The 17,503-nt window shown below is 38.1% G+C and overlaps 1 protein-coding gene across 1 annotated transcript in view; it reads left to right on the forward strand.

Moving 5' to 3' along the window:
• Positions 1 to 17,503, forward strand: part of ECPAS (Ecm29 proteasome adaptor and scaffold) — a 304,008-nt gene that overhangs the window by 268,829 nt on the left and 17,676 nt on the right. The window contains exons 45-47 of the mRNA XM_053702690.1: positions 14,578 to 14,722; positions 14,947 to 15,052; positions 15,585 to 15,673. Coding sequence (XP_053558665.1) covers positions 14,578 to 14,722; positions 14,947 to 15,052; positions 15,585 to 15,673 — 340 coding nt within the window. The remainder of the gene's footprint in view (positions 1 to 14,577; positions 14,723 to 14,946; positions 15,053 to 15,584; positions 15,674 to 17,503) is intronic.

Raw genomic sequence — 17,503 nt, forward strand, 5'->3', positions numbered from 1 at the left:
GGCGTCGCTTTTGTCTCCACATTATTTAAGTCTCATTTTTCTTTGCTTCTGGTTGCTAGAAGCTTATTCCTTGGCATTTTTCCCCATTCCTGAAACTGTCATTTAAGGATTTTGATCAATTTTGCTTTATATGTTGTTTTTTCTCTTACATATTGCAAGATGTCTCACGTTGCATCTGAGTCAGAAGATACTTCAGGAAAATCGCTGTCTGGTGCTGGAACTACCAAAGCTAAGTGTATCTGCTGTAAACTTTTGGTAGCTGTTCCTCCAGCTGTTTGTATTAATTGTCATGACAAACTTGTTAATGCAGATATTTCCTTTAGTAATGTACCATTACCTGTTGCAGTTCCATCAACATCTAATGTTCAGAATGTTCCTGATAACATAAGAGATTTTGTTTCTGAATCCATCAAGAAGGCTATGTCTGTTATTCCTCCTTCTAGTAAACATAAAACATCTTTTAAAACTTCTCTTTATACAGATGAATTTTTAAATGAACATCATGATTCTGATTCTAATGACTCTTCTGGTTCAGAGGATTCTGTCTCAGAGGTTGATGCTGATAAATCTTCATATTTATTTAAAATGGAATTTATTCGTTCTTTACTTAAAGAAGTACTAATTGCTTTAGAAATTGAGGATTCTGGTCCTCTTGATACTAAATCTAAACGTTTAGATAAGGTCTTTAAATCTCCTGTGGTTATTCCAGAAGTTTTTCCTGTTCCTGGTGCTATTTCTGAAGTAATTTTCAGAGAATGGAATAATTTGGGCAACTCATTTACTCCTTCTAAACGTTTTAAGCAATTATATCCTGTGCCGTCTGACAGATTAGAATTTTGGGACAAAATCCCTAAAGTTGATGGGGCTATTTCTACGTCAGATGGTACTTCCTTTAAGGATCCTTTAGATAGGTAAAATTGAATCCTTTCTGTGTTCAGGTAATCTTCTTAGACCTGCTATATCATTGGCTGATGTTGCTGCAGCTTCAACTTTTTGGTTGGAAACTTTAGCGCAACAAGTAACAGATCATGATTCTCATAATATTATTATTCTTCTTCAACATGCTAATAATTTTATCTGTGATGCCATTTTTGATATTATCAGAGTTGATGTCAGGTTTATGTCTCTAGCTATTTTAGCTAGAAGAGCTTTATGGCTTAAAACTTGGAATGCTGATATGTCTTCTAAATCGACTCTACTTTCCATTTCTTTCCAGGGTAACAAATTATTTGGTTCTCAGTTGGATTCTATTATCTCAACTGTTACTGGTGGGAAAGGAACTTTTTTACCACAGGATAAAACATCTAAGGGTAAAAACAGGGCTAATAATCGTTTTCGTTCCTTTCGTTTCAACAAAGAACAAAAGCCTGATCCTTCATCCTCAGGAGCAGTTTCAGTCTGGAAACCATCTCCAGTCTGGAATAAATCCAAGCCTTCTAGAAAAGCAAAGCCAGCTTCTAAGTCCACATGAAGGTGCGGCCCTCATTCCAGCTCAGCTGGTAGGGGGCAGGTTACGTTTTTTCAAAGAAATTTGGATCAATTCTGTTCACAATCTTTGGATTCAGAACATTGTTTCAGAAGGGTACAGAATTGGTTTCAAGATAAGACCTCCTGCAAAGAGATTTTTTCTTTCCCGTGTCCCAGTAAATCCAGTGAAAGCTCAAGCATTTCTGAAATGTGCTTCAGATCTAGAGTTGGCTGGAGTAATTATGCCAGTTCCAGTTCTGGAACAGGGGCTGGGGTTTTATTCGAATCTCTTCATTGTACCAAAGAAGGAGAATTCCTTCAGACCAGTTCTGGATCTAAAAATATTGAATCGTTATGTAAGGATACCAACGTTCAAAATGGTAACTGTAAGGACTATCTTGCCTTTTGTTCAACAAGGGCATTATATGTCCACAATAGATTTACAGGATGCATATCTGCATATTCCGATTCATCCAGATCATTATCAGTTCCTGAGATTCTCTTTTCTGGACAAGCATTACCAGTTTGTGGCTCTGCCGTTTGGCCTAGCTACAGCTCCAAGAATTTTTACAAAGGTTCTCGGTGCCCTTCTGTCTGTAATCAGAGAACAGGGTATTGTGGTATTTCCTTATTTGGACGATATCTTGGTACTTGCTCAGTCTTTACATTTAGCAGAATCTCATACGAATCGACTTGTGTTGTTTCTTCAAGATCATGGTTGGAGGATCAATTCACTAAAAAGTTCATTGATTCCTCAGACAAGGGTAATCTTTCTGGGTTTCCAGATAGATTCAGTGTCCATGACTCTGTCTTTGACAGACAAGAGACGTCTAAAATTGATTTCAGCTTGTCGAAACCTTCAGTCACAATCATTACCTTCGGTAGCCTTATGCATGGAAATTCTAGGTCTTATGACTGCTGCATCGGACGCGATCCCCTTTGCTCGTTTTCACATGCAACTTCTTCAGCTCTATGCTGAATCAATGGTGCAGGGATTACACAAAGATATCTCAATTAATATCTTTAAAACCGATTGTATGACACTCTCTAACGTGGTGGACAGATCACCATAGTTTAATTCAGGGGGCTTCTTTTGTTCTTCCGACCTGGACTGTAATTTCAACAGATGCAAGTCTTACAGGTTGGGGAGCTGTGTGGGGATCTCTGACGGCACAAGGAGTTTGGGAATCTCAGGAGGTGAGATTACCGATCAATATTTTGGAACTCCGTGCAATTTTCAGAGCTCTTCAGTCTTGGCCTCTTCTAAAGCGAGAATCGTTCATTTGTTTTCAGACAGACAATGTCACAACTGTGGCATACATCAATCATCAAGGAGGGACTCACAGTCCTCTGGCTATGAAAGAAGTATCTCGAATTCTGGTTTGGGCGGAATCCAGCTCCTGTTTAATCTCTGCGGTTCATATCCCAGGTATAGACGATTGGGAAGCGGATTATCTCAGTCGCCAAACGTTGCATCCGGGCGAATGGTCTCTTCACCCAGAGGTATTTCTTCAGATTGTTCAAATGTGGGAGCTTCCAGAAATAGATCTGATGGCGTCTCATCTAAACCAGAAACTTCCCAGGTATCTGTCCAGATCCAGGGATCCTCAGGCGGAAGCAGTGGATGCATTATCACTTCCTTGGAAGTATCATCCTGCCTATATCTTTCCGCCTCTAGTTCTTCTTCCAAGAGTAATCTCCAAGATTCTGAAGGAATGCTCGTTTGTTCTGCTGGTAGCTCCGGCATGGCCTCACAGGTTTTGGTATGCGGATCTTGTCCGGATGGCCTCTTGCCATCCGTGGACTCTTCCGCTAAGACCAGACCTTCTGTCGCAAGGTCCTTTTTTCCATCAGGATCTCAAATCCTTAAATTTAAAGGTATGGAGATTGAACGCTTGATTCTTGGTCAAAGAGGTTTCTCTGACTCTGTGATTAATACTATGTTACAGGCTCGTAAATCTGTATCTAGAGAGATATATTATAGAGTCTGGAAGACTTATATTTCTTGGTGTCTTTCTCATCATTTTTCTTGGCATTCTTTTAGAATTCCGAGAATTTTACAGTTTCTTCAGGATGGTTTAGATAAAGGTTTATCCGCAAGTTCTTTGAAAGGACAAATCTCTGCTCTTTCTGTTATTTTTCACAGAAAGATTGCTAATCTTCCTGATATTCATTGTTTTGTACAAGCTTTGGTTCGTATAAAACCTGTCATTAAGTCAATTTCTCCTCCTGGGAGTTTGAATTTGGTTCTGGGGGCTCTTCAAGCTCCTCCTTTTGAACCCATGCATTCATTGGACATTTTTCATCAGGATAAGGTGGTGTTGCGAACTTCTTTTGAATTTTTACCTAAGGTTGTGAATTCCAACAACATTAGTAGAGAAATTGTGGTTCCCTCATTATGTCCTAATCCTAAGAATTCTAAGGAGAAATCGTTGCATTCTTTGGATGTTGTTAGAGCTTTGAAATATTATGTTGAAGCTACTAAGTCTTTCCGAAAGACTTCTAGTCTATTTGTTATCTTTTCCGGTTCTAGAAAAGGCCAGAAAGCTTCTGCCATTTCTTTGGCATCTTGGTTGAAATCTTTAATTCATCATGCCTATGTCGAGTCGGGTAAAACTCCGCCTCAAAGGATTACAGCTCATTCTACTAGGTCAGTTTCTACTTCCTGGGCGTTTAGGAATGAAGCTTCGGTTGATCAGATTTGCAAAGCAGCAACTTGGTCCTCTTTGCATACTTTTACTAAATTCTACCATTTTGATGTATTTTCTTCTTCTGAAGCAGTTTTTGGTAGAAAAGTACTTCAGGCAGCGGTTTCAGTTTGAATCTTCTGTTTGTTTTTTCATTAAACTTTATTTTGGGTGTGGATTATTTTCAGCAGGAATTGGCTGTCTTTATTTTATCCCTCCCTCTCTAGTGACTCTTGCGTGGAAAGATCCACATCTTGGGTAGTCATTATCCCATACGTCACTAGCTCATGGACTCTTGCTAATTACATGAAAGAAAACATAATTTATGTAAGAACTTACCTGATAAATTCATTTCTTTCATATTAGCAAGAGTCCATGAGGCCCGCCCTTTTTTGTGGTGGTTATGATTTTTTTGTATAAAGCACAATTATTCCAATTCCTTATTTTATATGCTTTTGCACTTTTTTCTTATCACCCCACTTCTTGGCTATTCGTTAAACTGATTTGTGGGTGTGGTGAGGGGTGTATTTGTAGGCATTTTGAGGTTTGGGAAACTTTGCCCCTCCTGGTAGGAATGTATATCCCATACGTCACTAGCTCATGGACTCTTGCTAATATGAAAGAAATTAATTTATCAGGTAAGTTCTTACATAAATTATGTTTTTTTGGGATAATGCATATGAATAAATATTTTTTCTTACCTTAAAATTATTTTCAATTGACTTTTTTCCCTGCGGGCTGTTAGGCTCGCGGGGGCTGAAATGCTTCAATTTATTGCGTCATTCTTGGCGCCAACTTTTTTGGGCAAAATTTTTTCATTTCCGGCGCCTTAATTGACGCCGGAAGTTTATTCGTAGTTGCGTCATTTTTTACGTTTATGTATTTTAGACGTTCCTTTGCGCCAAAAAATGTGGGTGTCATTTCTTTCGCCGTCAGAGGATGTGGCGTCATTCTTGGTGCCAAAAAATATGGGCGTTGTACTTGGCGCCAATAATGTGGGCGTCATACTTGGGGCCAAAAAATGTGGGCGTCATTCTTGTCTCCACCTTTTTTCCACATTATTTAAGTCTCACGTTTTCATTGCTTCTGGTTGCTAGAGGCTTGTTCATTTGGCATTTTTTCCCATTCCTGAAACTGTCATTTAAGGAATTTGATAATTTTGCTTTATATGTTGTTTTTTCTATTACATATTGCAAGATGTCTCAACCTGACCCTGGATCAGAATCTACTTCTGGAAAGACGCTGCCTGATGCTGGTTCTACCAAAGTTAAGTGCATTTGTTGTAAACTTTTGGTATCTGTTCCTCCGGCTGTAGTTTGTGTTAGCTGTCATGATAAACTTTCTAATGCAGATAGGGTTTCCATTAGTAATAATCCTTTACCCGTTGTTTTTCCTTCAACATCTAATGTTCAGGATGTTCCTGTTAATGTGAAAGAATTTGTTTCTAATTCTATTAGGAAGGCTCTGTCTGTTATTCCTCCTTCCAGCAAACGTAAAAGGTCTTTTAAAACTTCTCATATTTCAGATGAATTTTTAAGTGACCGCCATCATTCTGACTTATCTATTTCTGATGAGGATCTATCTGATTCAGAAGATTCTGCCTCAGATATTGACACTGATAAATCTTCATATTTATTTAAAATGGAATTTATTTGTTCTTTACTTAAAGAAGTGTTGATTGCATTAGATATGGAGGAGTCTAGTCCTCTTGATACTAAATCTACTAAGCGTTTAAATTCGGTTTTTAAACCTCATGTAGTTATTCCAGAAGTTTTTCTAGTTCCTGATGCTATTTCAGAAGTAATTTCTAGGGAATGGAATAGTCTGGGTACCTCATTTACTCCTTCTCCAAGGTTTAAGAAATTGTACCCTGTGCCATCTGATAGATTAGAGTTTTGGGACAAAATCCCTAAAGTTGATGGGGCTATCTCTACTCTTGCTAAACGTACTACTATTCCTACGGCGGATAGTACTTCTTTTAAGGATCCTTTAGATAGGAAGCTTGAATCCTTTCTAAGGAGAGCTTAATTATGTTCAGGTAATCTTCTTAGACCTGCTATTTCTTTGGCTGATGTTGCTGCAGCTTCCACTTTTTGGTTGGAGGCCTTAGCGCATGAAGTGTCAGACCATAATTCTTATAGCATTGTTAAACTTCTTCAACATGCTAATAACTTTATTTGTGATGCCATTTTTGATATCATTAGAATTGATGTCAGGTATATGTCTTTAGCTATTTTAGCTAGAAGAGCTTTATGGCTTAAATCTTGGAATGCAGATATGACTTCTAAGTCAACTTTACTTTCTCTTTCTTTCCAAGGTAATAAATTATTTGGTTCACAGTTGGATTCAATTATTTCAACTGTTACTGGGGGGGAAAGGAACCTTTTTGCCTCAGGACAAAAAATCTAAAGGCAAATACAGGGCTGCTAATCGTTTTCGTTCCTTTCGTCAGAATAAGGAACAGAAGCCTGACCCTTCCCCTAAAGGAACGGTTTCCGTTTGGAAACCATCTCCAGTCTGGAAAAAATCCAAGCCTTTTAGAAAGTCAAAACCAGCTCCCAAGTCCACATGAAGGTGCGGCCCTCATTCCAGCACAGCTGGTAGGGGGCAGGTTACGATTTTTCAAAGATATTTGGATCAATTCGATTCGCAGTCTTTGGATTCAGAACATTGTTTCACAAGGGTACAGAATAGGTTTCAAGGTAAGACCACCTGTGAGAAGATTTTTTCTCTCTCGCATTCCAGTAAACCGAGTGAAGGCTCAGGCATTTCTGAAATGTGTTTCAGACCTAGAGTTGGCTGGGGTAATTGTGCCAGTTCCAGTTCTGGAACAGGGTCTGGGGTTTTATTCAAATCTATTCATTGTACCAAAGAAGGAGAATTCCTTCAGACCAGTTCTGGATCTAAAAATATTGAATTATTATGTAAGGATACCAACATTCAAAATGGTGACTATAAGGACTTTTCTGCCTTTTGTTCAGCAAGGGCATTATATGTCTACAATAGACTTACAGGATGCATATCTTCATATTCCAATTCATCCAGATCACTATCAGTTCCTGAGATTCTCTTTTCTAGACAAGCATTACCAGTTTGTTGCTCTTCCATTTGGCCTAGCAACAGCTCCAAGGTTTTTTTCAAAGGTTCTCAGTGCCCTTCTCTCTGTGATCAGGGAACAGGGTATTGCGGTATTTCCTTATTTGGACGATATCTTGGTACTTGCTCAGTCTTTACATTCTGCAGAATCTCATACGAATCAACTTGTTTTGTTTCTTCAAAGACATGGTTGGAGGATCAATTTACCAAAGAGTTCATTGATTCCTCAGACAAAGGTAACCTTTTTGGGTTTTCAAATAGATTCAGTGTCCATGACTCTGTCTCTAACAGAAAAGAGACGTCTGAAGTTGGTTTCAGCTTGTCGAAACCTTCAGTCTCAATCATTCCCTTCGGTAGCTTTGTGCATGGAAATTCTAGGTCTCATGACTGCTGCATCGGACGCTATCCCCTTTGCTCGCTTTCACATGAGACCTCTTCAGCTTTGTATGCTGAACCAATGGTGCAGGGATTATACAAAGATATCACAATTAATATATCACAATTAATATCCTTAAATCCCAATGTTCGATCTTCTCTGACTTGGTGGTTGAATCATCATCGTCTAATTCAAGGGGCCTCTTTTGTTCGTCCAACCTGGACTGTGATCTCAACAGATACGAGTCTTTCAGGTTGGGGAGCTGTATGGGGATCTCTGACAGCGCAGGGGGTTTGGGAATTTCAGGAGGCGAAATTACCAATCAACATTTTGGATTTTCAGAGCTCTTCAGTTCTGGCCTCTTCTGAAGAGAGAATAGTTTATTTGTTTTCAGACAGACAATGTCACAACCGTGGCATATGTCAATCATCAAGGGGGGACTCACAGTCCTCAGGCTATGAAAGAAGTATCTCGGATACTTGTATGGGCGGAATCCAGCTGCTGTCTAATCTCTGCGGTTCATATCCCAGGTGTAGACAATTGGGAAGTGGATTATCTCAGTCGCCATCCGGGCGAATGGTCTCTTCACCCAGAGGTATTTCTTCAGATTGTTCAAATCTGGGGACTTCCAGAAATAGATCTGATGGCCTCTCATCTAAACAAGAAACTTCCCAGGTATCTGTCCAGATCCAGGGATCCTCAGACGGAAGCAGTGGACGCGCTGTCGCTTCCTTGGAATTATCAACCTGCTTATATCTTTCAGTCTCTAGTTCTTCTTCCAAAAGTGATTTCCAAAATTCTAATGGAACGTTCGTTTGTATTGCTGGTGGCTCCAGCATGGCCTCACAGGTTTTGGTATGCGGATCTCGCTCAGATGGCAAGTTGCCAACCTTGGACACTTCCGTTAAGGCCAGACCTTCTATCTCAAGGCCCATTTTTCCATCAGGATCTCAAATCATTAAATTTGAAGGTATGGAGATTGAACGCTTGATTCTTAGTCATAGAGGTTTCTCTGACTCAGTGATTAATACTATGATACAGGCTCATAAATCTGTGTCTAGGAAGATTTATTATCGAGTCTACAAGACTTACATTTCTTGGTGTTCTTCTCATAAATTCTCTTGGCATTCTTTTAGAATTCCAAGAATTTTACAGTTTCTTCAGGATGGTTTGGATAAGGGTTTGTCTGCAAGCTCTTTGAAAGGTCAAATCTCTGCTCTTTCTGTTCTTTTTCACAGAAAGATTGCTAATCATCCTGATATTCATTGTTTTGTTCAGGCTTTGGTTCGTATCAAGCCTGTCATTAAGTCAATCTCTCCTCCTTGGAGTCTTAATTTGGTTCTGAGGGCTTTACAGGCTCCTCCGTTTGAACCTATGCATTCTCTGGATATTAAATTACTTTCTTGGAAAGTGTTGTTCCTTTTAGCCATCTCTTCTGCTAGAAGAGTTTCTGAGTTATCTGCTCTTTCTTGTGAATCTCCTTTCCTGATATTTCATCAGGATAAGGCAGTGTTGCGGACTTCATTTAAATTTTTACCTAAGGTTGTGAACTCTAACAACATTAGTAGAGAGATTGTTGTCCCTTCGTTATGTCCTAATCCTAAGAATTCTCTGGAGAAATCTTTACATTATTTGGATGTAGATAGAGCTTTGAAATAATATGTTGAAGCTACTAAAGGTTTTAGAAAGACTTCTAGTCTATTTGTCATCTTTTCTGGTTCCAGAAAAGGTCAGAAGGCTTCTGCCATTTCTTTGGCATCTTGGTTAAAGTCTTTGATTCATCATGCTTATGTAGAGTCGGGTAAGTCCCCGCCTCAAAGGATTACAGCTCATTTTACTAGGTCAGTTTCTACTTCCTGGGCTTTTAGGAATGAAGCTTCTGTTGATCAAATTTGCAAAGCAGCAACTTGGTCTTCTTTGCATACTTTTACTAAATTCTACCATTTTGATGTTTTCTCTTCTTCAGAAGCAGTTTTTGGTAGAAAAGTACTTCAGGCAGCTGTTTTAGTTTGATTCTGCTGCTTATTATTTAATTTTTTGATTTGGGTTGTGGATTATTTTTTCAGCGGAATTGGCTGTCTTTATTTTATCCCTTCCTCTCTAGTGACTCTTGCGTGGAAGTTCCACATCTTGGGTATCTGCTATCCCATATGTCACTAGCTCATGGACTCTTGCTAATTACATGAAAGAAAACATAATTTATGTAAGAACTTACCTGATAAATTCATTTCTTTCATATTAGCAAGAGTCCATGAGGCCCACCCTTTTTTTGTGGTGGTTATGATTTTTTTGTATAAAGGACAATTATTCCAATTCCTTATTTTTTTATGCTTTCGCTCCTTATCACCCCACTTCTTGGCTATTTGTTAAACTGAATTGTGGGTGTGGTGAGGGGTGTATTTATAGGCATTTTGAGGTTTGGGAAACTTTGCCCCTCCTGGTAGGAATGTATATCCCATACGTCACTAGCTCATGGACTCTTGCTAATATGAAAGAAATGAATTTATCAGGTAAGTTCTTACATAAATTATGTTTTTCCAGGAGTTTTAATGTTAGTGGGAGCAGTGATATTGGGTGGTAGTTTGCAGGAGATTTAGGGTCAACTGAGATCTTTTTGAGTATGAGAGAGACCTTTGCATGTTTGAAAAAAGATGGTAATGAACCGGTAGAATGGGATAGGTTAAAGATATGAGTAAGAGCTTGAGTAAGGGTGAAAGACAGAGAAGGTATTAGATGTGAAGAGCTAAGGTTAAGCGGGCAGGTAGTGAGGCATGACGAAGACAATAAGAGACCCCAACTCAGTGGCTGGGGGGAAAGATGCAGAGGGGGTAACTGGGGGTGGGGTGCAGATGGAAGATTGCAGGCTTGTGATGGGATGTTGCTTTGAATAGTATGTGTTTTGCTTAAAAAGTAGTGTGCCAGGTCTTGAGCACTAAAGACAGATGAAGAGGGTGGTGCAGGTGGATAGAGGAGCAAGTTGAAAGTGGATAAGAGTTGTTTGAGGGGAGAGTAGATATAAGAGAAGTAGGTTTAGTTGGCTAAGTGAAGGGCAGATGTGTATGAATGAAGAATAAACTTGTAGTGGATGAAATCAGGTTCAGAGCAAGATTTCCTCTAGACACACTCAGCGGTATGGGAGCATTTTTGCAGGTAGCATGTTTGCTGAGAGTGCTGCCAGGGCTGTAACTGATGTCATGGGGTTTTGCACAGTTGGGGAGAAGTAAATTGTCTAGTGCAGAGGAGAGAGTTTTGTTATATTGAGTTGTAGCAAGGGCAGGGCAGGTTATAGTGGAAGTGTGAGGAAGGAGATGTTGAATGAGTTTGTTAAATTGTAGCGGATCCACAGCATGCATATTTCTACAGGTCTGTGGGCAAGATGGATAAGTGGGTTTAGCCAATGAATTAAGATTATAGGTGAGCAGGTGGTGGTCTGAAATAGGAAAAGGGGAACAGGTGAAGTAAGATATAGAGCAGTGGTAGGAAAATACCAGCTCAATAGAGTGTCCGTCCAGGTGAGTAGGGAATACGGTGGATTGTGAGAAACCAAAGGGAGATGTGAGTGAAAGAAGTTTAGAGGCAGCAGGGACAGATGGGTTATTAAAGGTGATGTCCCCAAGTATTAGCTTGGGCAAATTCGTAGAAGTAATAGAGCAAGTGATTTTAAACAACTTTCTGATTTACTTCTATCTGAATTCAAGAAAATAGAGAGACATTCTCACTGAGACAGAACAATAGCTAGAAAAACTTCTGTGCTTGTCCACAAGGCCAGTGCCACTCAGGGTGCAGTCTCTTTTTGCACACTATGCCTTTTCACAGAGAAAAAATATCCTGTAGCATATCAGTCTGTATATCCTGTAGCATATCCTGTAGCATATCCTGCCCAATGACAGTCTAGCACCGAAATACCAGGCAATTCTTCTCTGAACAAGACAAACAACAAACCCCAGACGTACGTTTCGGCCTCTCTTGGGCCTCGTCGGTGAGGTGCAGTTGCATATCTCTAGGGCATGTGTGCAAGGAGTCCAACGTCTGGTTTCCCCCTTTTATTCTTAGGGAGACCTAAGAGTAATTTACATAAATTCAAGAAAATAGAGAGACGCACTCACTGAGACAGAACAATAGCTAGAAAAACTTCTGTGCTTGTCCACAAGGCCAGTGCCACTCAGGGTTGGACTCCTTGCACACATGCCCTAGAGATATGCAACTGCACCTCACTGACGAGGCCCAAGAGAGGCCGAAACGTACGTCTGGGGTTTGTTGTTTGTCTTGTTCAGAGAAGAATTGCCTGGTATTTCGGTGCTGGACTGTCATTGGGCAGGATCATACTGATATGCTACAGGATATTTTTTCTCTGTGAAAAGGCATAGCGTGCAAAAAGAGACTGCACCCTGAGTGGCACTGGCCTTGTGGACAAGCACAGAAGTTTTTCTAGCTATTGTTCTGTCTCAGTGAGTGTGTCTCTCTATTTTCTTGAATTTACTTCTATCTGAATCATGAAAGAAAACTTTTGGGTTTCATATCCCTTTAAATTTATAGGCCTCTGCTGCAGATAGCTGAGTTTACTAAATTTGTTGATTGCAGAGTAAACAGAAAAGTAAAACTTAGATCAAGATTAGAGCGATAGATGCAAGTAGACTATATTGGGTGGGGTTTGATTAATTTAGCAAAGTTAAAGATAAAAGAATTACACATGCTGTGATCAGGATTTGAGCAGACCAGGAATAGACTGTGGTTTCGGGGGGGGGACAGACATACTTGAAAGTAAATGAGAGAGCAGGGTTAGGTTCAGCAGATGTTAGGCTTAGTGGTAGCAAGTAGGTAGCACTCTGTCCAGTGTTCTGAGTAATTATTTTCTAACTCTTAGTGCTGGTACAGATGGAAACTCTGCAAATTCTCACCCCATAGTTCATCAAATAGACCTAGAGACTCCAGAGCATCTCATTTTAAAACAGAGGCCCCTCTTATGAAATAAAGCCCTTCTATTGTTTTTAATAACCTGGTGGTCACTGTGGTAATGTTCATTTATTTAAGTGGTGGCCTTATTTGCAAATCAAAGTTATTTACATATATCTTAAGGCCCTTATTTATATAATAATATCCCCTTCTTTTTTAAATATACAATAAAAAACACTATTGTTTACAACCTTGTTTCTTAAAAGTCTAACAAAAATATTCATAATTTAACACTTTATATTCTAGATATGTCATGTTATGATGTATAAGTAAAATATTGGTAGAATTTCAATCTTCTGTCTGCTGAAAAAAACTATACATATGTGTTTTTCACTGAAAAATTGACAGAATTAGAGTTTATATGTAAGCAGCAGCTAAAAACTCCAAAACCGCTCAGCACAGGGGTGGGAACGACTCAGCAGTTAAGGTACATAGTTTTAGAGTATTATTTAAATATACCTTTTAAAGATTTCTCTCACAAACTGCATACCTAGAGTGTGAAATATATTCACATTAAAGGAGGTTTTAGTCATTTCAGTGCAGCAATTTTCACAGACCTAATACATGATACTGGGATTGGTTGTGTACCAGAAAGATCTATTTACAAAATGATGATCTTCTTGTTATACTTTGACGCAATTCTGCTTGGTTCCCCATTTGGTTTTTACTCCATACTATCTTCCAGTTATCCCCTCTTCCCAAAAAAAAATTTTCCTCACCTATTTTTCTCTTCCTCTCTCCTTACTTTTTTGTTGTTACCATTTTCTCCATTCATATCTGTTGGTATTTCTGTCAATTTTGCTTTATCTTAACTCTTTTTCCCTCCAACCCTTGAGCCATGAATTGTTTACTTACACCACCATTTTCTCCCTACAACTCTGTTTAGGGCCATGTTTTCCTGGACACTTACGATTTATACACTGCAAGGTGGAACCTGTCTAGCAATGCTATTCATGTGATGTCCAGAGGCAAAAATGCATGTTCCTCCTTGCACACCCTGCAGCATGTATAACTAATAACTCTCCAGGAAAACATGGCTGAGGTGGCAACCCTAACTCTGTCCCCCTCTGTGTTCTTTGATACATACAACGCTGCCTGATATGCTTTTACAAACACATCCACTCTCCCTTCTGTTTGTTTTCCACCTCAAACCTTACAGAATCCATCATTATTGTTTATTTATGAATAGACAAGTCCTATAATCCCATACTACTTATAAATATAAATTTAATTGTCAGGCCCTCCAGTCTGTGGCTAATGGTTATTTGCCTAAAAGGGAAATTAAACACTTTGATATGGTAATATAAAATAATAAATTGCGTGTATGTGTGTGTATGTATATATATATATATATATAAAACTGCAATATACTTTCATGATTTATTTTGGCCCCTTTTCCTTTAATTCCATTCTGAAATTTCAGTTCCTGTTAGAAATGGAAGTGCAGAACACTTTTATATTCCACACAGCCATTAGCTAAACACTGTAGTGACCTATTAATAACTGTCCCTAATTGGCCACATCAGAGACGGTAACCCAAGTTACAACATTGCGACTCCCATTGTTTTGTTTTAATATAGACACTAAAACTTTACACTTAGTTTGCCAATATTTAAACAGCTAATTAAACTTTAAAAAAAAAATACATCACGTTATTCTCAAACTAATCTTTTATTTGATTGCATCATTCTATCTAGCATGTATTTAGGTTTTAATGTCCCTTTAAGATCCAAGTATCCATATTCTAGTTTGGATAGGCTAAAAGAGACTGACACAATGAGTTTGTTTGCGTTTTTGTTTTTTGCAATAAAGATCATACCCAAAGTCTCCTGCATAACAATGTATTTAACTCTGTGTTCATTTGGAAATCCTGAGGGAGTTGACTGATCTGATGCACCATTTGTAAGCCCGATTACTTTTTATATTTAGATATTTAGAATGATATTTTAAAATGTATGCATGAACTAGTGATCTATTTTGTATTCTTCTTTTACATAGAATTCCCTTGAAACAGTTGGAGCTCGTACTCCAAAAGATGAAAATGATGATGAGAATGTAAAGACAAAAGAGCTGCAAATGGAGTCTTTGTTGTGTGCCTTCTCAACCCTAGGAAAAGCCTGGCCCAGGAACGCAGAAACACAGTGTGAGCTAATATGACAGGGTTACTGTATCACATTATAATGTCACCAAGATACACCTGGTCTGTGGAACCATCACAAGCTGAGGACAACATCTAATATGCATGAAAGGGATAATATACTCTTTAGTAGATCTAGCTCAGACATAGCAAACTTGACTGGCTTAAAAGATTTGTCAAATTACTGTAATTATAATAATTGACTAACACTTTACATCTTTTTTTTTTAGGTTGTTATCGGTTTGAGGTTTGTAAGTTAATGTGTGAAAGACTAAAACTTAGCACCTGGAAGGTCCAGCTTGGAGTACTACAGTCAATGAACTCATATTTTCAAGGGTAAGGTTTTATCTTTTGTAACAAGAATCTTATATGCTAATCATTTTAATACCACACAGTTATAGTTTACAAGTTGTATATATATATACCATGGCAATTCTCAGTGTTCAGATATCAAAGCTGGTTATATTTTTGAGTAGGAGTGAACATTGCTCCTATCTGCCTCATGATTGGCCACAAAGGATGCGCACGTGCCCCAGCTAATGCTTGATCTGTGCACGTGCCCACTGATGCAGAGCAAAAGTTCCATCGTACCTACTAATTAGAAACAAGTCATAGAGAACTACCACCAAAATCTTTAAAGGGTCATTAAACACTAAACTAAAGATAGATGGAATGATGTATTTAAAGTAAACATTAACCTTAATATACTCTTGTTAAGTTATATTATCTTTTTAAATATTGGAGAAATAAGTGTAAAGTTAATATTTCTATAATTGAATCTATAAGTGTGTGTGTATAATCTCAATATCAAATGAAGCTGATATTAGTAATGAACTAGTTTTAGCTGAATCTTGTTTTTGTGCTTCAGGTTGCTGCTGTTAGAAAAAGAATATTCAGACAGTAATGCCCTGACAGAAATCCTCACAGAAGCCTGCCCGGCAATAACACATTCTATAGGTAGGTACTGCTGCATTATGGGATAAGTGACTGATTCATAAATAACCATCTTTTTATGAAAAGGTCACAATATATTCACTAAATGCAGTGGAAAGTTGAGACATTGATATCATTACATTCTTTAGGCATCAAGAAACCTGTTCACCTTAACGCTCCTTTGTTGAATAAAACCCACAATTAACAGACTTTATTTCCACCATTCAGAACTGTTTTAGTAGTTAACTTTTACTTAGACATTTCATTAGACAATGACACTTGTAACTGCACCTTTATACCAAGTTCACTAAAGGTAGAAAGTCCCTAAGTTGAAACAAAAGGTGAGGTAAGTTAGAGGAAGGTCACTTTGTTGTGTGGGGAATGACTCACAGAGTAGGAGTTGGTTAAATAGTACAGCCAGGGAATGTGAAAAACAGGGCGGTGAACAGTTACACATCAGAACCAATGTGGTGGGTTATAGCCTTGTTTATTGTCTTAGCTATGGGAATTGCAGGAGATTTCAGATTAAATGGACATGAAACCCAAACATTTTCTCTCATGATTCAGATAGAAGTAAATTGATAAGTTGTTTAAAATTGTAAGCTCTATTATCTATTGATTGGTGGCTGCTCATGTGGGCCTGCTGTCATTGGTTTACCTGATGTGTTCAGCTAGCTCCCAGAGTGCATCACTGCTTTTTCTAAAAAGATACCAAAAGGGTAAAGCAAATTTGATAATAGAAGTAAATTGGAAATTGTTTACAATTGCATGTTCTGTCTGAATCATGAAAGAAAAAAAAAAGGGGTTTATGACCTTTTAATTATATGAAAGTTTAACCCGGTTTATGTGACTCAAGAGCTTATAAAGGAAGTGAAATCAGTAAATACAGACAAATCATCATTGCACCCGTTAATTACAACAGAGCAGCGTTTTAGCTCTGGCCCAGACCATGCATAATGACTGAGCTAGCGGGCAGCCCAAGCAGGGAAATAGTCTCTCCTGACAGGACCACTTGATATTCAATGTTGTCTAATACATTCTTAAAGGGACATAAAACTCAAAATGTAAATCTCCATAAATTAATGAAAATAAAAGTGCAACATAAAATTTTGCTATAGAAAAAAATATTCCCTACACACTTTCTAGAGAGGCCGGATTATTTTTTCTGTAAGTATGTTGCGGCCTGAACTACTTGCATATCATATCTCCCTTAAATGTAGCCAATTAAAAATAACTGTAGATGAGTTTGTGCTCATATCTAAACAATCACTTTGTAGTATATGAAACGGAGTCAGGCAGTTTGCAGAAGACTTATAGGGATATGAAACCAAAACATTTTCTTTAGTGATTCAGACAGAGCATAACATTTTAAAAAGTTTCCAATTTACTTATTTTATTAAATTTGCTTTGTTTCCATGATATTCTGTGTTGAAGAGATACCTAGGTAGACACCTGGAGCACTACATGGCAGGAAATAGTGCAGTCATTTTGTGCTCTTGCAAATGGATAACATTCTTGCAAAACTGCTGCCATATAGTGCTCCAAAAATGGGCCACTCCTAAGCTTATAGTCCTGCTTTTCAACTAAGATACAAAGAAAACAAAGAAAAATGTATAATAAAAGTAAATTAGAAAATTATTTAAAATTGCATGCTCTATCTAAATCATGAAATAAAAATTTTGGGTTTCATATCCCTTTAAGTACAGAATTCAGACTCTTTAGGGAATGTGTAACAAGCACATTTTTTTATAGGTAAAGGAAGCAAGAAAATGTATATTGTAATGTTTTATTTTTACTTATTAATATATGGGAATACATGTGCAGGAGTTTACAGCATGCATGTATATGAGTCTG

This window comes from Bombina bombina, chromosome 2 (assembly GCF_027579735.1).
Source record: "Bombina bombina isolate aBomBom1 chromosome 2, aBomBom1.pri, whole genome shotgun sequence".
Lineage (NCBI taxonomy): Eukaryota > Metazoa > Chordata > Amphibia > Anura > Bombinatoridae > Bombina > Bombina bombina.